General features: G+C 41.7%; 1 protein-coding gene across 3 annotated transcripts in view; it reads left to right on the top strand.

Moving 5' to 3' along the window:
- Positions 1–23,768, top strand: part of hectd2 (HECT domain containing 2) — a 34,647-nt gene extending 10,879 nt beyond the window's left edge. For all 3 annotated transcript variants that reach the window (XM_084435088.1, XM_084435087.1, XM_084435089.1), the window contains 13 exons: positions 167–315; positions 440–563; positions 4,707–4,803; positions 5,176–5,283; positions 5,570–5,702; positions 6,054–6,142; positions 8,707–8,865; positions 12,206–12,280; positions 12,460–12,547; positions 12,664–12,770; positions 21,673–21,788; positions 21,877–22,020; positions 22,104–23,768. In XM_084435088.1, the coding sequence (XP_084291214.1) occupies positions 167–315; positions 440–563; positions 4,707–4,803; positions 5,176–5,283; positions 5,570–5,702; positions 6,054–6,142; positions 8,707–8,865; positions 12,206–12,280; positions 12,460–12,547; positions 12,664–12,770; positions 21,673–21,788; positions 21,877–22,020; positions 22,104–22,224 (1,510 nt within the window). In that variant the 3' untranslated portion in view covers positions 22,225–23,768. The remainder of the gene's footprint in view (positions 1–166; positions 316–439; positions 564–4,706; positions 4,804–5,175; positions 5,284–5,569; positions 5,703–6,053; positions 6,143–8,706; positions 8,866–12,205; positions 12,281–12,459; positions 12,548–12,663; positions 12,771–21,672; positions 21,789–21,876; positions 22,021–22,103) is intronic.
- Positions 23,769–24,287: the final 519 nt, after the last annotated feature.

The raw sequence follows: 24,287 nt of genomic DNA, 5'->3' as shown, positions 1-24,287 counted from the left end.
TTGTGAATTTAATTGTGAAATATATAAAGTCAACAAATAAAGTTGAATTGTGCACTATATAACAGTCAAGGCAGCTGGTGTCAAGGCATTACACAAACTGACGGTAAAAAAAGAAGTGTGGATTGGATGGATTATATCTCTCTGTTTACGATGTTTCATCTTATAGGCTGCCTCAGAAGCGTTTCAAACAGCTGGTGGAGCGCTTGCAGCTCTTCATCACCACCCGCCTATTTCCTGCCAAGCCAGAAGACCTGCCATCCATGGCCAAATGCTCTTGGTGGATTCCCTCAGCCACTAAAGTCCTCTCCCTTCTTAGTGAGTACCATTGTGCTAGCCACTAGAGAGGGCTTGGCGAAAGTCAAGATGCTTTCCCGCAATAATTTACCTGTAATAATTCCGAACAATAAAAAAAATTCTAACATTGATCTTGTTTTAACAGATGCGGCAAACAGCATTTCCTGTCTCCCTATCGTCCCTTTCACTGATTTCTACAACCTAACCCTGGACCATATAGACTTTATGGAGGATTATCACACGTGGCAGGCTCACGGAAATTCAAACAGGTGTGACAGCAAAAATATATTTTCAAAATAAAATATTTATTGAAACCAAGTCTAATTGTTTATGCAATTTTGCCTTTTTTTTAAAGGATGTTTTACCAAACAATGATGCAAAAGTAAGATTCATGTGTGAAACATAATTAAAATAAACTACAATTATGTTAGGTTTTTAAATAAATCAATTTTATTCAGTATGAATGCATTACATTTATTAAAAAAGACCGCAAAGACATTTATAATGTAATTTGTTTTTTAAATAAATTTTATATAAATCAATCTTTCATCCTGATTTTTTTTTTAATCATGGTTTCTATAGAAATATTAGTACTGTTTCCAGCATTGATAATAAAAATGAGACAAAATGTTTCTTCAGTACCAAATTAGCATTTTAAATTGGCTTTTGAAGGATGATGTGACACTGAAAACTAGAGTAATGGCTGCTGAAAATTTAGCTTTTTCAACAGGAGTAGATTACTGTCAGGATCACCAGTCACCATGCCTATTTCCTTTACACACTACATTTCCCATAGTCCTCCCTGGTCATCACCTGCAAACCCTTCTTAATCACCACACCTGTCTGTAATCATGCTCAACAACTCTCCATAAAAGCCAGCACCACACACACAGTGGTTGTCTGGTCTTGTCCTTGTTAACCTGGACTGTTTTTATTGCTAAACGCTACTTAATTGCATCTACTTACCTGTAGGGATGGGCAACTGAAGCCTCATGAAGCACTGAGGCTTTCCCCTGATTGTTCCGGGAATAGATTCAAAGCTTCGAGAGTGTCGAAAACAGCGCCATCTGGTGTTTAGCAAAAAATAAAGCACCCAAAACCCTGTGAAAGAATCTTCGGCGGACGAAGCAGTCGCCACCATAGACAGTATATAAACTGGACACAGCGACCCCATAGGTTTCAACGGAGAAAAGTGAAGTCAATAAGAAGCTCTCACTTCCTGATGGTCGAGCATACTGCGCAGACTCAAACTGAGGTTGACGACGTAGATGTGACGCGAGCAACTCGTCTGTCTTCTAGTAGCTGTGCCAAGAGAAATCTGAATCATTCCCTTCCGAAACTTGCAGAGACGGAGAGTGTGAGTAGGATATGTCCATGAGCTAGGAGCAGGAGCAACTTTTGCTAAGTATTCTGATTAATTACTTTGTCATTTTGCCTCCACGTCCCCCCGATTGCACGCAAGCTTCTCCTCCTGTCCATATGGTAATTTCTCGACTGTGCGACAGAGAGTCGCGTGGTTATGACGCAATCGTTAGCCTATTTTTACAAAAACTGCATCTATGGGGCCATAACGTAAGATACAAGGTAATGGAGCCTTTTATACATTTTCCTGTTTCTTTTAGAAATTATGGACAAATGGAGTCTTTAAACGCCTCAGATGTAAAGTTATTCGCTGTCAAAGTGACGCCAAAATGAATGGGAGTCAATGGAATGCTAACAGCAGGTGATGGTCCGCTAATCAATGGCGGCGCCTGGGGAAGCTTCAATATTTTATGAAACCCTGCCCCCCTGGTCACCACGCATTTCCTAGATAGTTTCATGTTACGTGCACAAATGTGTGTTAAATTTCTCTCTGTGATAAATTAATTTAGCCATTAAGCTCTGGCATTTAATGCCAGTATGAATATCATTATGATGTAATAGAAGAATAATGTACACACATATGTGAATTGCATATGGCAAATATTTTATTTTCCTGAAATAATTTGCATTCTTCATATTAATTGTATGACTGGGTATTTAAAAATGGTATTGAATAAGTCTGAATGAAAACTTACTCGTAAAGTAAGATCTGGGGGTTCGAACATTACGTGATTGGACAGAAAGTAAGGCTTCGTTTGTAATTGGTCACGTGATTTCTACGTTAACAACATAAGCCTCGAATCGCAGCTTCATCTGGCACGCCCATTTATGCTCGACACGAGCTCCGACGCCTCGGTTTAAATGTCACATCACTACTTATCTGCATCTACTTACCTGTATCGTCTTTCTGTGATCCATTCATCTGTGTTCCTGCTTCCCTGGATTCCTGTCTCCTCCATTATTGTCTGTTCAGTAAGAGACAAAAATAAGAGATATTATTATTATTATTATTATCATCATCTTCAGCAATCATCAAGGTTGTGTGTGGTGCAACTTACCTGTTTGGACTGTTTCATTCCTCATCCACTCTGGTATTTGTGATTTGTCAGCTCCATTTCCTTTGATCTAGCCACTCTGATTCTCTCCATAATGCAAGATGGCTGCCCAATTGAATTCTACGATGAGGATTTCTTTTGGAGTGGTTTGGACAACCAGCTGTTTCTCCAAGCACCAGCATGTGCTACCCCTGGTACTCTGGCATCATGTGCTGTGGCTCATCCTTCACCGTTGGCGAGGTTGCGGAAGATGGACAGATGCGGTCTCCCCAACCCTCTCCAGCCGGAATTCCGTTACAAGCCTGTTCCAGCCCCAGAGTTCAGTGTCAAGCCTGTCCTGGCTCCTGAGTCTGCATTGGAGCTCACTCTAACCCCTAAGCTTGCATCATAACCTGATCTAACTCCCAAGTCTGCTTCAGAGTCCGTACCCACCTGTGAGTCTACTCTAAACTCCCCTCCGGTCCTTGTTTCTGTACGAGAGTTTTCCCGAGACCAAGAACCCGCTCCAAGGATCATAGCATTGCCAATTCCAATGGTCACAATGCTTCCAGTGAGTGATGTTCCCGAGTCTGCTCCAGTGAGTGATGTTCCCGAGTCTGCTCCAGTGAGTAATGTTCCCGAGTCCGTTTCCCAGTCCGTTCCAGTGAGAGGAGTTCCCCAGTCCCTTCCGGAGACTGTTCCAGTGAGAGGAGTTTCCCAGTCAGTTCCTGAGTCCGTTCAAGAAAGAGAAGTTCCCGAGTCTGTTCACGAGTCAGTTCCCGAGTCCGTCCCAGTGAGAGGACTTCCCCAGTCCGTTCCCGAAAGAGAAGTTCCCGAGTCCGTTCCCGAGTCCGTCCAGTGAGAGGACTTCCCCAGTCCGTTCCCGAAAGAGAAGTTCCCCAGTCCATTCCCGAGTCCGTTCCCGAGAGAGAAGTTCTCCAGTCCGTTCCCGAGATCATTCCAGTGAGAGGATTTCCCCAGTCTATTCCAGTGAGAGGAGTTCCCCAGTCTGTTCCCAAGAGAGAAGTTCCCGAGTCCATTCTCGAGTCTGTTCTAGTGTGAGAGGAGTTCCCCAATCCGTTCCCGAGAGAGAAGTTTCCGAGTCAGTTCCAGTGAGAGTAGTTCCACAGTCCATTCCCGAGAGAGAGAGGTTTCCGAGTCTGTTCTAGTGAGAGAAGTTCCCCAGTCCGTTCCCGAGTCCGTTCCAGTGAGAGGAGTTTCCCAGTCCGTTCCAGTGAGAGGAGTTCCCCAGTCTGTTCCAATGAGAGAAATTCTCCAGTCCATTCCAGTGAATGAAATTCCAGAGCTAAGCCCAGAGAGTGCAGCACTGACCATAATGGCTCTGGTGTGGTGCAACTCACCAGTTTGGTCTGTTTCATTCCTCATTTTCTCTGGTTGTTGTGATTTGCTACATTTGCCATCTCATTTCACCCTGTTGGTTAATAAGCTGTTTCATCATTGTACTCACCGTTCTCCATGAGTCTGTATTCCATGACAATTACGTTAGAAAATATATTCAAATAGACATTTTAAGTTATTTTAAATTGTAATAATATTTTACAATATTAATGTTTTTACTTTATTTTAGAAATAAATACAGCCTTAGTAAGCATAAGAGACTTATTTCAAAAATATGATTAAATCTTACCCACCCCAAATATTGAATGGTAGTGTATGCTTAAAATAAAAGAAATAACTATTTTTAGAAACTTACTTCAAAATAAATTATGTGAATCCAAAATAAATTATGTGAATCTAAAGTCTTTATTTTAATAAAATCATGCAATTTTGTCTCATAAGTAAATTGACCTTGTTGTAAGGATGCTAAGATAAATTTACTGAAAAACAAAGTACAAATAAATATATTTTTTATTTTGCAGTATACACTAGTGGTCAACCAGTATCACTCGATTAATCAACCTCGCCGATGTATTGGTCTATCACTAGTGTACACTTTAAAGTTACACTTTAAACTCCTCCCCCAGACAAAGTCATTTCTGATCTATATTTTCTCAGGTTCACCTTCTGTCAGTTCCCTTTCATCCTGTCCACAGTGGTGAAGAAGGCCATTATCCAGAGAGACTCTGAGCAGCAGATGATCAGCATGGCCAGGGTGAGAATTCACATGCCTAAAGAGCTCTCACCATAGCCTTAAGATGAAAAAGCTAGTCTCTGTTTAAGAGAACATGTCTTCTAGTCTGAGAGTATTTTCTGATAACAATCCTAGCATGGGTGGGGCAGCGTAATCGCCATTCCTATGGCTCCCTCCCAAACATATGTGTCCAGACTGTAGGATAAACAGACATGTGGCTAGAGAATAATATCATCATACACCGCAAATAGACAGGCATCATTCATATAAGAAATGTTACTCAGAAACAAGACATCTAGAGGCATGAAATAAAACCTAGATGAAGCCATGTTCTGCAAACTTGTTTCTTTCAGGGGGATGTTTACTGATAAATGCTCTGTATGTCTAATGCAGCAAACCCTGGTGGACAAGGTCTCTCGCAGGCAAAGGGTGGATATGAGTCTGCTGTTTCTCAACATTAAAGTTAGGCGTCTGCAGCTGGTCAGTGACTCACTGGATGAGGTAATACTGCTCGGTCCAGATCTGTAAACGTAGAATTGCGTCTGTTCCTGGAGATGTTACCATGAGTTCCTTTGAACCACTGAAAACTATTTAACTATTTAGGAGGAAAGATTTTGTATGGCCTGCATTACTCTGGATAAAGTAGCACAAATCTACATTTTGTTTTCCTAGGCTGAAAGGACTTTCAGCCAAAAGCATTTACATTATATTCTGGAAAGTTTTGAGTCTGGCTAAGACTTAATTTGGAAAAATGGCCCCTCCATAAATGTGTTCCCTTTTTTAATAGCTTTCGAGAAAGCGAGCAGACCTGAAGAAAAAACTGAAAGTGACGTTTGTTGGGGAAGCAGGGTTGGACATGGGTGGACTCACAAAAGAGTGGTTTCTTCTCCTGATTCGACAGATTTTTCACCCAGACTACGGTAAGATGGTCAGGACAAATAGTGCCAGTCTTGGATGATATACAGCTGGTATATGCTGCAAAAAAGCAGTCTTGTTTTCCCATAAAAACATCTAAGCTATTTCTACAAATATAGTTCCTTGAGAGACAAAATGGCAAAAAAAATCAATATGTTGAAAAAAAATTCCCAATAGAATTTATACCCTAAAATGAGGTGCTTTTCTAATGGTATGGCAATTTTCATTATTTTAACTCTATTAATATTTTGAAGTCAGTTGTTACTTCATTTGCCTATTTTATATTGACAGTGTGTATAAATAAATAACACAATCATGCTCATTCTGCTCGTTAATGTTTATTGTTCATGTTTCAGGCATGTTCACATATGTGAAGGAGTCCCAGTGTCATTGGTTCAGCAGCTGGAAATGTGACAACTACTCTGAGTTCCGATTGGTTGGAGCCGTATCCTTTCATTTTCCTGCAGTTTATACAGTATAGGTGGTCACGTGTGGGTGTGACAAACTTAAAATAGTGCATAAATATAGAGTCAGCTCCCACTTGGCACACACTTCTGAGGTTCATTCTCGTCCTTCTGTTTTCTGGTGGGAAATGTATTTTCTGCCACCAATCTGTGCTATGATGATGTGAAAATGGAGCATATGCTATTTTTATGCCATGTGATTTCTAAATGTTAATTACACAGGGTTATAATGCAATATGACACTAATGAAAGATGCACAGATATAGTTATAGTTATGAAATGGTTTTGTAAATGATGGGGACGTGTCAGTGTAGAGACCCGGTCCACACGGTGCTCTTGGGAATGTGTAAGGAGAGACACGGTGGCAGCCAAAGCCTGCCATGTCCTGCTTTTACCCCTCTAATTGTCCCCCTGGCTCGGGCTTCTTGATACATCTGGCTGCCGGTCCAGCGCACGACCTAGCCTGCGCCTGAGTTCTCTCTCCTGCAGCACAGAACTGCTGTGTCACATCAGTGAAAAATTATGAAATAAAGATTCTTTTGTTTTGTCCCGTTAGGAACAGCCAGAGCTCGGTTTGTGTTGTCTCATCGCTGCAGTCCTCATGGAAACTGTCCCGCCTGTCTGCTCTCTCCCCTCTCTCTCTCTCTCTCCTGAGCTGAGGACTTTTTTTCCATCGCCCTCACTACACATATGGAGAGCACATGGGGTTGAGTTGTCAACTACAGCTGAAAGCACTTACTCACAGGGCTTTTCACTTTTTCCTCTAAATGTATTATACACCTGTTGGGTGTTCTTCCATGCATCTTACTGTGATACTTTAGGGGATGTTGTGATATTAGGAAATATGAAAGAGCTTGTGCACCACTTGTGGCACCAAAGCGTTTCAACAGCTTTCTTCAACTTCAATTGGTATTCAGTTGGGACGCTCAAACAGATTACAATTCCATTTGCTGCCACTAGTTGCACAGAAATGACGTACTAAACATTATGCAATTATACAATTCACTATGTACTGAACCATCTAGTGTATGGTTTTTTTAAGGTTATTATGTCATCCAACATCGGATAGTCAGTCTGATAGTCCCTCTCCCTCAGCTACATAAGGAAAGTTGTGACAGTTGAGTGCATGAAGAGTCCAACCACACATTTTTTTGGCTAATTAAATGCATTATCTGGGAATTTGTATTTTACTTTTTCGACAATTTAAAAGGAAAAAAGTGTAAGGCACGGAATACATCACCAAAGAGAAGTCTGACATGTGAGATTGAGTTATGATATATTAAACATGCATGAATTGTTCACAATAATATCAAAAATTTGCATTTAGAAAACGAATATGGTAAATTTTTATTTAACTTTATGGCTGTCAAATTTAAAGGAAAATGAAGGTCTATTTTTTTGTTGTTCTTGTGTTGACATATTGAAACAGGAAGTTGGGGTGAGACATATCAAAGGGCTCAAACTTTTTTTTTTTTTTAAAGCCAGTAGGCTTTAGTTTCCATTACAGCCATAAATCATAATTTGCTACTTGCTATTGCTAGTCAAATACATGTGGGTTTAGGAGAGGGGCGTTCTTATTCAAATCAGCACTAGTACTTTAGCATATAGAGCAGCTCTGGCCTTCAAGGTCCACTTTCCTGCAGACTTAAGTTACAACCTTAATCAAACACACCTAATCAATCGGCCTTTGATATCCCACAATCCTGTGCATATACACTACTGTTCAAAAGTTTGGGATTGGAATTGTCTTTTGCTCAAAGTCTCTAATGCTCATCAAGGCTGCATTTATTTGATTAAAAAAAACACAGCAATATTGTGAAATATTATGTTTTAAGATAACTTTTTTTAAATATTAAAAATGTAATTCATTCTTGTGATGGCAAAGCTGAATTTTCAGCAGCGATTACTTCAGTCTTCAGAGACATGATCCTTCAAAAATCTGTATATCAATATATGGATTAAATCAATATGCTGATTTGGTGCTGAAAAACCTTTCTCATTATTATCATCTATGTTGAAAACAATTGTGCTGCTTAAATTTTTGTCAAAACCATGATCTTTTTTTTCATTATTCTTTATAAAATATAAAGTTTGAAAGAACAGAAATAGAAATATTTTGGAACCTTATAAATGTATTCACTGTCACTTTTAATCAATTTAATGTAATCCTTGTGCAAAAAAGTATTAATTTCTTTAAAAAAGTATTACTGACCCCAAACTTTTGAAAGGTTGTGTAGTTTGGTAGGCTAATTTAAAGACGTGCATTTTTGTATACATAAAAAAATAAAATTAAAAAAAAAACATTTATTTAATTTCTGCTCTTAAAAAAAGCTTTGCAACCATTAAATATTTGCTTGCAAGCTCACTTGATCTTGATTTAGATCATTAGACATGAAAATTATGGAAAGCAAACTGTTAAAGGTGCCTTCATACTAACAGACAGCGGTGAGCGGTTTCGGACGCAGCCATTGTGTAACAGAAGGCTATAGGTGTGTGTCAGGTCTGTGAATCTCTCCAGCTGTGTGCACTTAACTCCATCTGTCAGCTTATGGGCTTGGCTGTGTATAACAGCATCACACTGGACATCCGCTTCCCCCCCTGTGTCTACAAGAAGCTGCTGACCCCGCCCATTGTGCCGTGTGACCTCGACACCCCCGTTGGCATGGCGACCCTCACCCTGGAGGACCTCCAACAGATTATGCCTGTATGTACACAAGCTGTGACACCCCTCATGGCATAATATTCAATCCAGTCCAATCTTGATGAACACAGAGTTTGTAAGTTACTGATGAGTGAACCACCAGCTGTCATTGTGCAGTGTAACACATTATTATTCCAATATAATGTAATGATATTCTGCAGCCCATATAGCTTATATGTACTATTTAGGATGTGTTTCTCATTATATGGTTACATTGAGCTCACTCAGCCATGTATAAACAGTGTAGATGGCTGGCAGAATAGTCACTGGAAGCAGAAATAGCTTTTGCGTTATCGTTTGCACTTCCAGGGTGTCACCCAGCCATCACAGGCTCACACACTCCTGTTGTCTAGTTTCCTGGATGTGATTAATAAGCCTCAGATGATGCATTGTTTGGTAATAGCACTCTGTTGGCTTACAGCTTTGCTGATTAAGTCATGCCTGTCTTGTGATTCTCACAACACCCTTTGAAGTATCATGTTTTTTTTTTTCTTCTTTTGAACTCCTTAATCCTTCACATGTTAGTTTCTCATGTTTTGTTTCTAATATAGCAAAATATCAAGTACAACATTTTCAATTACAGTTACTTATTACTGTTAATTATGAAACAAACAAGGTAGCAAACAAAATTGTCTGAATGTATAGAAGTCTGATTTTACTTAAGAAAGTTTGGGGTCAGTAAGTTTTTCAGTAAGGTCAGAAATGCTGTTCTTTTGAAGAATACTGAATCCTGAAAAAAAAAATATATATATCATGGTTTCGACAAAAATATTAAGCAGCACGACTGTTGCTGCTTAACATTTATATTAATAAGAAATGTTTCTGCCACCGCTGAAGAAAACACACATTTGTGCAATTGGACTTTTGACTCAAAACCCTCTAGTTAATGAGATACAAACATTGTAGCAAGCCACTTCACTGTTTGACAACTAGCCCTGCTCTCCCCTACATCATTACAGGTTTTTTTTTTTTTTTTAATGGTATATTATTAAACTTAGTAAGTTTTAAATACCTTTAATTAGAACCACATGGGGTAATCATGACGGAATGGTTCCAGTGTACTACAAAGCTAATTTATGTTTTCTTTGAGACATAATGATATGCCTGTTCAGATTCAGCCGTTTCCTCTCCTCTGTCCAGCAGAGGGCGCCCAATATTAGCTATTTCTTCTGAAGCAACACTCTTTGTCATAATACAGACTAGTATGTATGCTGAAATATAATGTACAAGAGGTTGATTGTATTTTGAAAAACTAGTCAAGCTCCGCTTTCATATTGATTTCCCTTCACTCTCCTGTTACTGAAAAGTCAGATTTAATTGAGCCAGATGTTCTGTTTTAACGGTCTCTGGCTTCCTCCAAACTTACATAACTGCCTGCGGGCGTTGTTTGCTTCCTTGTTTCAAACTTTTTCCAAAGGTAATGTGGACGTGGAACCTCTAAAGCTACTTTCTTAAAAAATAAAAAAAATAAAAAAAAAAGCTAGATTTCCGCCATTTGCCTCAAACAGTACAAACATCTCATCTGCTATTACCGGTATTATTTTATTAGCCACACAGACTTCAAACTAAAATGAAGTGCAGCCCTTTAAACGTACAGTATGGAATTTTTCGCCGCTAGGAGTCGCTAACCTCTTACAATAACAAAGGCGTAGTTTGATGACGCAACATTTGCTAAGAATTATGGATCTTGTCGTCAACGTCAAGCCGACCGTTCTAATAATGTTAATGGATGAGTGAATACATCGATGTTTTTATCATGACTGTGATATGAAGCAGGTCGGGATTGCTAAGAGACTAGAGGATGGATACCCGACCCGAGCCCGATGGGCCGGGCCGGGCCGGGTTCGGACAGATATTTAGAAATTATGTTCGGGTTCGGGTCGGGTTCAGTCACATCAGCGCGATAAGGCATTGAACATTTTACATTTAAAACAGCTTATTATGTAGGTAGCCAATGTGCCTGATGCTTTCACTTGATGCAAACGTTCGTTTTTGTGATTTAAAATACATGTAAAATATTACCATAACATATGTCTTCCTGTGTGCGGAAATTTGTTTATGTAGCCGTGACAACGAAACACGTGCATGGGCGCCTGTGTTAAGTGCGCTTGTTGCTCCGTGCGCGCTGATGCACTCATCCTTTTGACATTTCCGAATGCCTTCCTACAGTTGCTTAATAAAAGCGGGCTTTCCACACAAACAAACGTACATGTGTCATTAGTATGAGAAAAAAAATGGGATTTTAACTGTCGGTCTCGGGTCGGGCTCGGACATAAATATCTTTATGCCTGTCGGGCTCGGGTCGGGTTCGGTTACTGCTCTGTCGGACGCGGGCCGGGCTCGGACAGAAAAATTCGTCCCGATCCGCACTCTATAAGAGACAGCTATCAGCTCCACACGCGACGCGAGTCCCGCGGATATAAAGGAATAAGGACATTTCATTCTACCGAACTACCCGCAAGTGCAGAATTACAACTCACAGGTCAGTTTATTAGACAAATTAAACTTGTGAGGTAACGCAGCGCTGTTTCACTTGGTCTAACATTACACTATGACACTAAACTGCATTTGAATGTGTTGAAATGTATGTGTTAGTTTGTCTGTATGAGACTAGCAGTAAGCTAGATCAACATTAGAATAACATACAAATCATATTCTAACATTTTATCATTGTTGAACTATATAACATTGATTAGTTTTATGTAAAGGTGCTCACCTGTTTAATAAAGTACATGTAGGAGCGGTCGAAGTCTCGGACGTGGAGGCGGAGCTCTCGTTTATATACTGTCTATGGGAGCTCTAGGCATCTCGAAAACACAGCGCTGATATTGATTCTCGTTTTAGTTCTCCTTTTTTATCCAAAGTCTGCTTGCCATGGTCCATAATGTTTGAACGAAACAACAACAGCGTGCAAATAGACATTGCGAACTACACAGTTGTCCACGTCAGTAGCCTTGGTTACTATCAGAGGGCTCTGGTTGCTTTGGCAGTACGAGCGGAAACCAGGGACAACGCGGATATGACGCCATTGACGGCGACAAAACGGAAATAAAGAAACGGGACGTGTCTTCGAATTAAATTACAAATTTCTCCTGGTTTGAAAGTTGTTGGAAACAGTTGGGATAATGTAAGTACACAAAAAAAAAAAAAAATAGAACATAGATATAGTGATTTTTGCTATTTTTAAAGCAAAAAAGTTACATATTGTGCCTTTAACATAAGATTTAATGATCACACAGTTGTATTGAAAAGTGTTCCTTCCTCTGCAAAGGAGAAATACACATATAAAAAGTTGCAAATTCAGAATATTTGTCTAATGTAAGTGCTTGTGTGTACATTTCAGGATCTTGCTCATGGGCTTGGGGAACTCCTTAGCTATGAAGGAAACGTTGAAGAGGACTTTTACACCACATTTCAGGTGAGTCTTTAGGTGAGTCTCTCAACTTGACCTGTACAATCAGGATGTTTGCTCTCAGACTTTTCTCTCATTCCATGGTATCTAATAGATACCATGAATGGCATGTTTGTCTGATTGAACTAGACGATCAATTCTACAGATAATGGAAGCAGAGGTCATTTCTGTACATTTCCCTCTAGGTTTTTCAGGAAGAACTTGGAGTGGTCAAGTCATATAATCTGAAACCAGGAGGGGACAAGATCCCTGTTACCAACCTAAACAGAAAAGGTGAGAGAGTCTCCACTCTCTAGTTATGTGCATGACTGTGTTTTCACTTTTCAACATGAATTGCCTCATTGTCTTATTCCCGCTACTGAAGGATTGATCTGTTTGTCCCTGCACAGAATACGTCCAGCTCTACATTGATTTCCTGCTGAATAAGTCCATCTACAGGCAGTTTGCTGCTTTCTATCATGGTTTTCACAGCGTTTGTGCCTCAAATGCCCTGATGGTAAGTTTGCTGTATAGTTTTCATCAAAATCCTCATTGCATGGTAAATGAATAAGGAATTCTGAGGGGAATACTCTGGAAGCAAGTGAGTAGAAGCCAAGAAACAGCTTGACATTTCACTTCAACTAATCATTTTTAGCAAAGCAAGCTCTGCAATATTCTACTAGTGGCTCTCAGACAGAGAGAGTTTCAGAGGCAGGAGAGAGGGCAGGGTCTGTGGGCCGTTTTGTGTGTGTGTGTGTGTGTGTGTGTGTGTGTGTGTGTGTGTGTGTGTGTGTGTTTGTCTGTGTGAAGGCTACATCTGTGTATGGTCCATCCCTTCCCCCTCTGTTGGAAGGGTGCCCTGTAACTGGGCCTGCTTTGTTTGTTCAATCTACATACCATATCCAGGCTCTTCTGCTACTGGCTGGGAGAGACCTCAGAATTCAAGGTCAAATAGAATGAATACATAGAGACCCCCAGAAAAATGCAAGTCTATAGCTCTGCTTAGCATGTCAATTGGAATCTGAACAAAGGCACAGTTTCTTGCAGATTTTTCACAGCTCATGAGTATGTCATTTAACATGCTCTCTTCCATGTGTTTAAAAACAGCCAATCCTGACTAAATGAATGGCTAGTTTATGAGATTTTTTTAAATACATTTCATATTATTGAAATAAATATTATTATTGTAATTACTAGTAAGTTACTCCAAAGTAGTCTGTAGGCGCGTTTCCATTACAGATTTGTCCAAACATACCACGTCATCTACGTCAGGTGACCTGTTATGCGCAAAAACTGTTTCCATTGCAGTTTTGCGAAATATTACTTTTTCGAATTGCCTGAAAAACCACCTCATGTGAGCGTAAAAACTGGGAGTTTTTGCAAAATTGACGTGTTTCCATTGGGCATATTTTCAATTCGCAATTTCAATTTGCGCAATTTGAAGGGTAACGCAGCTTGTAAGAAAAGACATTTAATAAAATATGAACATAATAAAAAAAAATTATAATAAAATATAACAATTAATATATTATTAATAACAATAAATAGGCTAGTTATTATTATTTACTAATTATTAATGTTACATATAAATTCCTTTTGAACAAAACACAGTAATAATGGAAAAAAATATTGATTACAAAATGAGCTATGCTTGAAGAAGTATATTTCTATTCAAGTTAAATCAAAAATATCAAAAATATCAGTTTCAATTTATATTTTGCCTGAAAGAATATCCAGTACAATTTAAAGAGACCAAAACTGATATACATTATAGACTTCCTGAACTCTTTAGACTCTTTAGATTCTTTTTTCATGCCAAGCTGTTATACGGTGGGAAAATGTCGTTATTGTGATACATGGATAACGTCTCAGGTTACGACTGTAACCTATGTTCCCTGAGAACAGGGAACGAGACACTACGTCAGAATGACGCTATGGGGAACGCCTCAGGCGTGACAGGTGTCTGAAATCAAGTATCAACTCACAGCAATCATGTTGACCGGCGACAGCCCGTGCATCATCAGCCTAAATGATGAGCACGCAACCCGGATATATAAAAAGGGCGCCTTGAAACCATGACAACACCCTATCGTCTGAAGGGACTGTTGCAGGCAGGCCCCGAGGCATGGCAGGAAGACGTAGTGTCTCGTTCCCTGTTCTCAGGGAACATAGGTTACAGTCGTAACCTGAGACGTTCCCTTTCGAAAGGGAACTCTACACTACGTCAGAATGACGCTATGGGGAACGATATACCAACGCCACCATGCTGAGGGGAGTGCGTGCCCAAAGGCAGTGACAACTGTCCGAACCAGTAAATCAGAAACACTGGAACCACTCACCCTTAGGTCACATCGGGCTGTCAGTGACAGCACTCCCTACCGGTCATAGCCCAAGCTAATGAACCAAGAAACCGCCAGAACATAGTTAGTTGGGGTTATATCTGGGCCAGCTCAAAGGCTTAGGACCACAGCTTCCAATAGAAGGGGTCCCTTCTAGGGAGTGTGGCTAGGGGACCCAAGGGACTCCCAGCCAGTCACTATTCAGGGGAGTATGCCTCCTGAAATGCCACCAGGCTGGCCTGGTGATCTATACTAAGACTCACAGTCTGGCCATTGCCTGTCTGTCCAAGACAGAGCCTCTGGAAGTTGCCTTGGATAAGGCATCCAGAAACTGAAGGCCTGTAAAGCTGGCAGAAACCATTCAGTTCCGGATCACAGAGACGGGATCTCCCGGAGAGTGTGACTTAACCTCAAGAAACGACGGAAGTCGTCCACTCAATCCACGGGTCTACCCAGTGCTCGATCCGAACACTGGGGAAGTAAGAGAGGGTTCAAACCCAGGAAGGTCTACTGAGACCTAAGACCTGATGACCCCCTCATGTGGGGAGCTCCAGTACATGAGGGCTCATATCAGGAAGGCCGCTGAGGCCTGTAACCTGACAGCCACACAATGTGGGGCTACCTTCAGAAAGGCCTAATGAGGCCTGTAACCACAGAATGTGGGAGATAGCCTGAAAGGGAAGCGCCTGTCGTAAAACATTGCGACAGAAGACGCATCTAGAGTGGGACCCAAGGTGAAGAACCGGAGTCTGAGCCACGTAAAAAAGGGAATGAAGCGGACAGCGCATAACCCTTACCATAAATATGGATTTTAGAAAGTACACGAAACGAAAGTGCGTGTACTTAGCCATTCTGAATCCAGGAAGGCCTGGTGAGGCCTCTAACCTGGCGACCACAGTATGTGGGAGCTCATACTCAGGAAGGCCTGTGAGGCCTGAGACCTGGCGACCACAGTAAGTGGGAGCTCGTATTCAGGAAGGCCGGAGAGGCCTGTAACCTGACAGCCACACAATGTGGGGCTACCTTCAGAAAGGCCTAATGAGGCCTGTAACCACAGAATGTGGGAGATAGCCTGAAAGGGAAGCGCCTGTCGTAAAACATTGCGACAGAAGACGCATCTAGAGTGGGACCCAAGGTGAAGAACCGGAGTCTGAGCCACGTAAAAAAGGGAATGAAGCGGACAGCGCATAACCCTTACCATAAATATGGATTTTAGAAAGTACACGAAACGAAAGTGCGTGTACTTAGCCATTCTGAATCCAGGAAGGCCTGGTGAGGCCTCTAACCTGGCGACCACAGTATGTGGGAGCTCATACTCAGGAAGGCCTGTGAGGCCTGAGACCTGGCGACCACAGTAAGTGGGAGCTCGTATTCAGGAAGGCCGGAGAGGCCTGTAACCTGACAGCCACACAATGTGGGGCTACCTTCAGAAAGGCCTAATGAGGCCTGTAACCACAGAATGTGGGAGATAGCCTGAAAGGGAAGCGCCTGTCGTAAAACATTGCGACAGAAGACGCATCTAGAGTGGGACCCAAGGTGAAGAACCGGAGTCTGAGCCACGTAAAAAAGGGAATGAAGCGGACAGCGCATAACCCTTACCATAAATATGGATTTTTAGAAAGTACACGAAACGAAAGTGCGTGTACTTAGCCATTCTGAATCCAGGAAGGCCTGGTGAGGCCTCTAACCTAGCGACCACAGCGTGTGGGAGCTCATACTCAGGAAGGCCTGTGAGGCCTGAGACCTGGCGACCACAGTAAGTGGGAGCTCGTATTCAGGAAGGCCGGAGAGGCCTGTAACCTGACAGCCACACAATGTGGGGCTACCTTCAGAAAGGCCTAATGAGGCCTGTAACCACAGAATGTGGGAGATAGCCTGAAAGTGAAGCGCCTGTCGTAAAACATTGCGACAGAAGACGCATCTAGAGTGGGACCCAAGGTGAAGAACCGGAGTCTGAGCCACATAAAAAAGGGAACGGAGCGTACAGCACATAACCCTTACCATAAATATGGATTTTAGAAAGTGCATGAAACGAAAGTGCATGTACTTATCCATTTTGAATCCAGGAAGGCCTGGTGAGGCCTCTAACCTGGCGACCACAGCATGTGGGAGCTCATACTCAGGAAGGCCGCTGAGGCCTGTGACCTGACGACCACAGAATGTGGGAGCTTGTATCCAGGAAGGCCGGTGAGGCCTGTAACCTGGGAACCACAGCATGTGGGACCAATGATCAGGAGGCCAGACGAGGCCTGTAACCTGATAGCCTATACCCTAGCGACCACAGTAAGTGGGAGTTCACATCCAGGAAGGCCTGGTGAGGCCTGTAACCTGACATGTGGAAACTCATAACCAGGAAGGCCTAGGAGGCCTGAAGCCTGGTGACCACTGAATGTGGGAGCTTAACACTCAGGAAGGCGGAGAGACCAGAACCTGAAGACCACAGCATGTGGGAGTTCATTCTCAGGAAGGCCTCACATTCAGGAAGGCCGGATAAGGCCTATAACCTGACAAGAGGAAGCTCATAACTAAGAAGACCTGCGACCACGGTGTGTGGGAGCTCATACTCAGGAAGGCCGGTGAGGCCTGTAACCTGGCGACCACAATATGTGGGAGCTCACATTCAGGAAGGCCGGTGAGGCCTGTAACCTGGTGACCACAGCATGTGGGAGCTCGTATTCAGGAAGGCCGGAGAGGCCTGTAACCTGGCGACCACAGTATGTGGGAGCTCATAACCAGAAAGGCCGGATGAGGCCTGTAACCTGATGACCACAGTATGTGGGAGCTCACGTTCAGGAAGGCCGGATGAGGCCTGTAACCTGATAACCACAGTATGCGGGAGCTCAGCTCACTTACAATACGTTACCTGCCCACAAAAACATGTCCCAGGCTCCGTACAGGAGATGAGTTCTGAAAAAGAAGAGAAAGAAAATGTTATTTGCGCACAAAACATTTTCACTCAACATAAAACCTGCGGCATACAGAATGAAGCACGCCAGGGCTCAGAAACTCAAAACAAAACCTAAGTACTACTGCTTTTTTTTTTTTTTTAAGCCTAGTAGGAAGGCGCTCCTATCAACCAAGCTGAAGCGGGCCATCAGAGAATTCTTGAACTCATCATAGGCCCTGCCCCAGGCCTGATGTAGGAGGAGCCTGGGAGTGATGGTGGTTAGGAGGCAATGATCCAGGGAGGTGATACCTAACGTTCAGACTGAGAACGTTTACTCTGGATCACCTCCCTGAGATCCTGCCTCCCGCGGGAGTTACGCCTCCTGCGCACCCTGCTCCCTCTTCTAGGAGGAGGGGGTGCACGGGAAGCGACACTGGCCTTCTGGGTCTGTCTGTGATCCTCAGACCACGACGGACCAGGCCCTCCCGCCTGCCTGGGCTGGGCCGAGGACCTCAGCGGTATACAGCTCTTAAATGCCGCAGAGCGCGCCCTCGCCTCCCTGAACTTATCGACCACCGTCTCGACGGAAGGTCCGAAAAGCTCGGAAGGCGAAACCGGCGAATCGAGGAGAAAAGTTTTCTCTTTCTCCCCGATGTCAGCCTGGTTGAGCCACAGATGTCTCTCCGTGGCCACCATAGCTGCCATCGCACGACCGATGGAAACAGCAGACTGTTTGGTGGCCCGGAGAGCCAGATCCGTGGTGCGGCGCAGCTCTGCGACCGCATCAGGGGGCAGGCCGGCCCCCTGATCGAGGTCCCGCAGCAGGTCGGCTTGGTAGGCCTGAAGGACCGCGAGGGTGTGCAGAACCGCACCTGCCTGACCTGCTGCCGTGTACGCTCTGCCATTCAAGCGTGATGTTGTTTTCAGCGGCTTGGATGGCAGGGTCGGAGCTCCCAGTGACGATGGCCGACCAGAGGCGAGATAGTTAGCCAACGTCTCGTCCACTGGTGGCATCGACACATACCCGTGCTCTGCGGCCCCCTCCACAGCAGCGAAACTAGCCCGCTGGTGCAAATGAAGGCGCGCAGAGAACGGGTTCTTCCATGCCTTCTCGATCTCAGAGTGGAGATCGGGAAGGAATGGAAGGCTCATCCGAGCCGGTGGCCTATGGGTGGGGAGGAACCGATCGTCCAAAATACCACGAACAGGTTCCTCCCGGACGCGCCTCCACTGCAGCTGCAGTCTGTTGGTGGCGCGCCCCATAACGTCCACCAGCTCAGCGTACACTGGGCAGGAGGGCTGAAGTGGTTCAGTCTCAACCAGACTGACCTCATCAGCAGCCGACTCCTGCCCGGCCCGAAGAGAACCAGTTACAGATCCGTCAGAAAGAGATAGAACATCTTCTACATTGACCTGTAACTCACCCTCGTCAGCTGACAGATCATCCGCGAGGTTAACGCCCCTCTCCAGCTGATCTGCCAGCTCCATCTGAGAGCCCCACGAACTCAAGCGCCGCTGAGCCTCAGCCCGAGCGGGACCGAAACCGCGGGGTTCAGATGCCGCGCTCACTTCCCTCGAGAAGTGAGACAGACGAGAGCGGAGCGTCCTCAAAGAAAAACGCTCGCAGCTCGCGCAGGCAGCTCCCTCGAGAGCTCCCCGCGCGTGCTCTTCGCCCAGACAGAACACGCACAGATCGTGTGAATCCTCCGGTGTCAGATATCTGGGACACGGGGCTGCACACTTGCGGAAGGTATTTTTCTTCTTCTCTGTACGCTTCATTTCCAATTGCACTAGAGAAAACACTCTCAGACAAACAAAACAGTCCCTGAAGACGAAAGGATGTTGTCATGGTTTCAAGGCGCCCTTTTTATATATCCGGGTTGCGCGCTCATCATTTAGGCTGATGATGCACGGGCTGTCGCCGGTCAACATGATTGCTGTGAGTTGATACTTGATTTCAGACACCTGTCACGCCTGAGGCGTTCCCCATAGCGTCATTCTGACGTAGTGTAGAGTTCCCTTTCGAAAGGGAACTGTTTTGTATCAGCAGACGTTGAAGTTGTTTTGTTGTTGCTTGTTTTGCATGTTGGCACTATTTGACATTCCGTGCAGTTCGCTGAGTTAATAGTTCTTAATTAAAATTCTTGTGTCTTAATGCATGTTAAAGGAGTGTGATTCAAACTGTGCCCTGGAATAGTTTGCATAAGAAAGCACATCTACCAATACACATTTTCTTTCTTATTGCAAAACTTTATTTTATAAAAACAACACTTCCTTGAACCTAAAACTACTGATGATGTGTTCAGTGTTCAGGATGAAGTGTATTTGTTGGATATTTTTCTCTATGCACCAGGGCAAATAGTAAACCGCACGTATGCTTATCTTGGTGATGATCCAGCCTCGATTTAGACTTCCCAATATGGTGATACCCCAGACTGCTCTCTTAATCGAGAGATGCACACAGAAAAAAAGAAAAGCAGAGGGGTAGTAAATTCATCAGACCATTTTAAGGAATGTTCAGCCTGTGAATCATTTGTTTCTCTCAGGGTTCACTGAACTGCACAATCACAGGTTGCTTTGCTCAGTTTTTTTTCTCTCTCTGTATGTTGTAGGATCAGCTATACATGTGTCTAGTTGGTTAACAGTGTTACGGTGGTAAAATAGTGTAACAATGAGAAGAAATAAACATGATTTCAGACCTCCTCTGGCCTGATTCCACTAACCATGATCAACTTTAGACCCTCCCTGTCTTTAGCGATTACGCAACAGTTGACTGTGTCCCTGGCTGCTTATGTAAGAGGCTCTGTAACGGTAATATCTGACTCGCTGGTCCTGGTGTGGTGTGGTGTGAGGCGGGGAGGGGTGAGGTGGAGGGTTAGGGGAGGGGATGGACGTGGCAGATTGGTTTGGACCATTGCTACCTATTTTGAGGCTTAAAGACCTATCTTTATCTTTCGTCCTCTCTGTTTTTCACACTGTCTGTTTCTCAACACACTGCACAGCACAGTCTATATACGTGCAGGGTGTGGCATTAGAAAGGGTTTCATGTTAATACCAACACAGAGTAATTTTACTTTACTTTTATTTTATTTGACTTGACTTTTATTTCTTTTTTCTTTTTGGTGTGTATGAAATGTGTGATGCAAACACAAATGCAAAACATTGTTTAATATGCAGATTTGACTGTTTCTTTAATTAATGTTTTTTTTTTTTCTCTAGGGCTGTCAATCAACCCTTTATTTTAATTGAACATTTTAATTAAAGCCATATTTTTTATTAAATGTTAATAAATTAACATTTATTTTGTTGAACATTTTAATTTGGTTTATTTTGTCATGTCTTGCTGTTTTTCAGCATCTAGCATGACTTTTTAAGATGCTGTGCCAAATTAAAAGTGTAACTATAAAGAATGCAAATGCTAGAATGCATAAATCGGTCAGTTGGTACTTGTAGGATAATTTATTAACCCTTTTCAATGTGGTTCATTTTTTAACATTAATATATTAGGTATCATAAACTAACAATGAACAATAACAATTATTTATTTAAACCTGGATTGACATTAATTGATCAACTTAAATTATATTAAACTGACTTTGAAAAATGAGTTGAATGTTATATAACTTAAAATAGTTAAAACAAATATTTTGATGAGTTAAAATAATTTATAAAATGTTGTCATGACTTATTGATCATATATTTTTTTACAGTGTACCGTTCAAATTGTTTTTTGAAAGAGATTAATATTCACATTAAATTGATCAAAAATGACAGACATTTACAAAATATTTCTGTTTTATATCATTTTAAATACTGTTCTTTTGAACTTTCTATTCATCAAAGTATCCTGAAAAAAGTTAAAAAAAAAAAAACATTTAAAAAAAAAACTACAATGCCCAAACTTTTGAATGGCAGTGTACATTTATACATTGTCAGTTCATGTTTGCTATTGCTAGTGCTAAATAACTGTAATTAATGTTAATTATTGCTAATGTTCATGTACAGTATAGAACTTTACTATCAAGTGTTACCCATGCTTTTTTGTTGCAATGTTTATGTGCAGGTGATTGTGTGTAATTAAATGCATAATTTTTATACGTTATTTAAATTAACAATTTTTCTCCACAAATATGCATCTAATTATAACTATAGAAGTAATATAAGGACTGTCATTAAATCTGTCATTTATGTAGCTCTTGAGGCCAGAAGAGGTTGAGATCCTGGTTTGTGGAAGTCCTAATCTGGACATGGGCTCTCTGCAGCGAGTGGTGCAGTATGAGGGCTACAGCAAGACTGACCCCACCATCCGGTAAATCTCTTGTATACAATTTGTTATAGTCATGCTTTCAAATGCATGTCTTTTAGTAGAAAAGTGACTGTTCTCTCTGGTGTTGCAGGGCCTTCTGGGACGTGGTTCTGGCCTTTCCTTTGGAGCTGCAGAAGAAACTACTCCACTTTACCACAGGAAGTGACCGCGTTCCTGTGGGGGGAATGGCCGACCTCAACTTCAAGATCTCCAAGATTGATGTCTCCACTGACTGGTAATCATCACAATGGCTGATTGCAGTGAAACGACTGCATGCATGTTCATTTTCTACAGTTTATTTATTCATCTTCTTCGCAGGCTTCCAGTGTCGCATACATGCTTCAACCAGATTTGTCTACCTCCATACAAGAGCAAGAAAGAATTACGGCAAAAGTTAACTATTGCTATTTCAAATGCAGAGGGCTTCGGATTGGAGTAGATTACAGTCGTAGATCTGATAATACAACTTATGACTGTATTCAGCCTGCATTCACTGAAAGATAATGGGCAATGATATTGATATTGATATAAGAACGATTAACAGCCAAAAGGGTTGTGCATCAACTGAATTTAGATTTTTGAATGGTAGTGAAGATGTATTTGTAATTGTAGCATTGTTGGTTCATTAAAACCTTTTTTGAAATATTTTGAAATTATAGGTTTATAGACTTCATTTCCCAGAATGCATTGCCCGTGTTAAATATTAGTCAATTCCACTTCCTGTCATGCCAATTCCAATTTCAAATCGACTACCTGCGATTGTGGTCAATTCAGTTCACATTCACACTCATGAAACAATTAATTGGAGGATAACGCACAGCAGTGATAATGTAAGCTCTAGATGTAAAGTTTCAGCAATATGACATATTGTGGATTGTGTGTACAGTGTAGTATTATTTGTTGTGAACCAGGGTTCTATGATGAACCCAGTTAAGCTGTTCGTCTTTAGTCGTTATGTAATTTGGACTCCTCTAATACCATTTTATGTGGTATTAAAATATGGGGATTTTATGGATAATACAGTGTATATTTGTTCAAGAAGCTCAATTGTGCTGCAATATGAAATGAAAACTAAAATGTTTTAGGATTTTCTCTTCAACATGGGCCTGGTCTAATGTCCCATGCTCTTGTTGAAAGTAGGTCAGTAAGGGGCTTGGTCTCAGCTAAAATAGCCTGGCAAACAGGCTGTCAAACGAACCCAGCATTCTTAAAGAGACAGCGCTTTGTCTCCAGGGTTACAGAAGCCCACCGTTAATAAAAGCTTATTTTATTAAAATTCCTTAACTCAAGCATTTTCTCCATTTCTGATGGGCTTTTAAATTGTAGCGGTTAATAAACTTTAAACTTTTGAAGTAAAGGTTTGTGTCTGAGCTCAAATGTTTTTTTTTGTTTTTTTTTAGTGTAGTTTAGTAATTGTCGACAACCCTTTCTCATCCTCTCTTGGGCATGAAAGGAAGTTAGGTAATGTGATTTTTGTGTGTGTCAGTGACTGTTTCATGTTTGTTGACTAGCCATAACATGGATGAACTTTTTTTTTTTTTTTTTTTTGTGGTTGACAGCAGTATTGGTCGCAACAACAAAAACATTATTTATTTTACAATTAATTCTCTGCTTTGTGCCATCAGTTTCATGATTCATTTAGGACACAATCAGAGGTCTAGTGATACTGCAGTATGCTAGTAGATGGCCTCTAACTAGTGGGGTGTAACTTATATCAGTCACCCTACTTATCCTGGTTTGGCTTGTGTAATTGGATACTTGTAAGTGGTGTATTTTTGCATATTTGTGGCTCATCATGTGATGTGATTTTCTTTGGACTTGTGAAGTGGCTTTATATGTATTTATATCGTCTGTCAGTCTGAATCACTCCAGTGTTCATGCTATGGTTTTATCTTCTCCAATGACTGAATACAAATGTATTTACCATGTATTTATTTCAACTTTGCTCATTCATTTTTAATGAATAAAGTTATACTGCAAAGATTTTGTTTTGTTCTGTGATGAAAGAGAGATCCCTTAACCTGTATTTTAGTTAGCTTGGAGTTATTGCCACCTCCTGTCTAGAATGTGAGCCTAGAGCATTTCTTAAAAGTCAAAAGAAGAATCTGAAGGTCAAATGAAGAACTACAGAGAGCACAACAAGAGCCGCATACATTTCACCTTAGGCTCTTTAAAAGAACAAATTATTATTTGCTGTATTTTTACTGTTATAATTTCTGCTGTTATGAGTGATGTTTTTATGCATAGTCTTTTTATTCAAAAATGTGTTTGTACAAAAGTAGAACACAGGTAATGAATGACTATCTTCACTATGCAAAATATGTTTATTTGGTGGAAATCACTATACACTAACATTCAAAAGTTTGGTCAGTAAGATTTTTGAATGTGTTTGAAAGTCCTTTATGCTCACCAGCGCTGCATTTATTAGATCAAAATACAGTAAAAACAGTAATATTTTGAACTATTATTACAATTTAAAATAATATTTTTAATATTATTAAT

Source organism: Rutilus rutilus (assembly GCF_951802725.1).
Source record: "Rutilus rutilus genome assembly, chromosome: 16".
NCBI classification, from domain to species: Eukaryota; Metazoa; Chordata; class Actinopteri; order Cypriniformes; family Leuciscidae; genus Rutilus; species Rutilus rutilus.
This window is presented reverse-complemented; position numbering and strand designations above follow the sequence as displayed.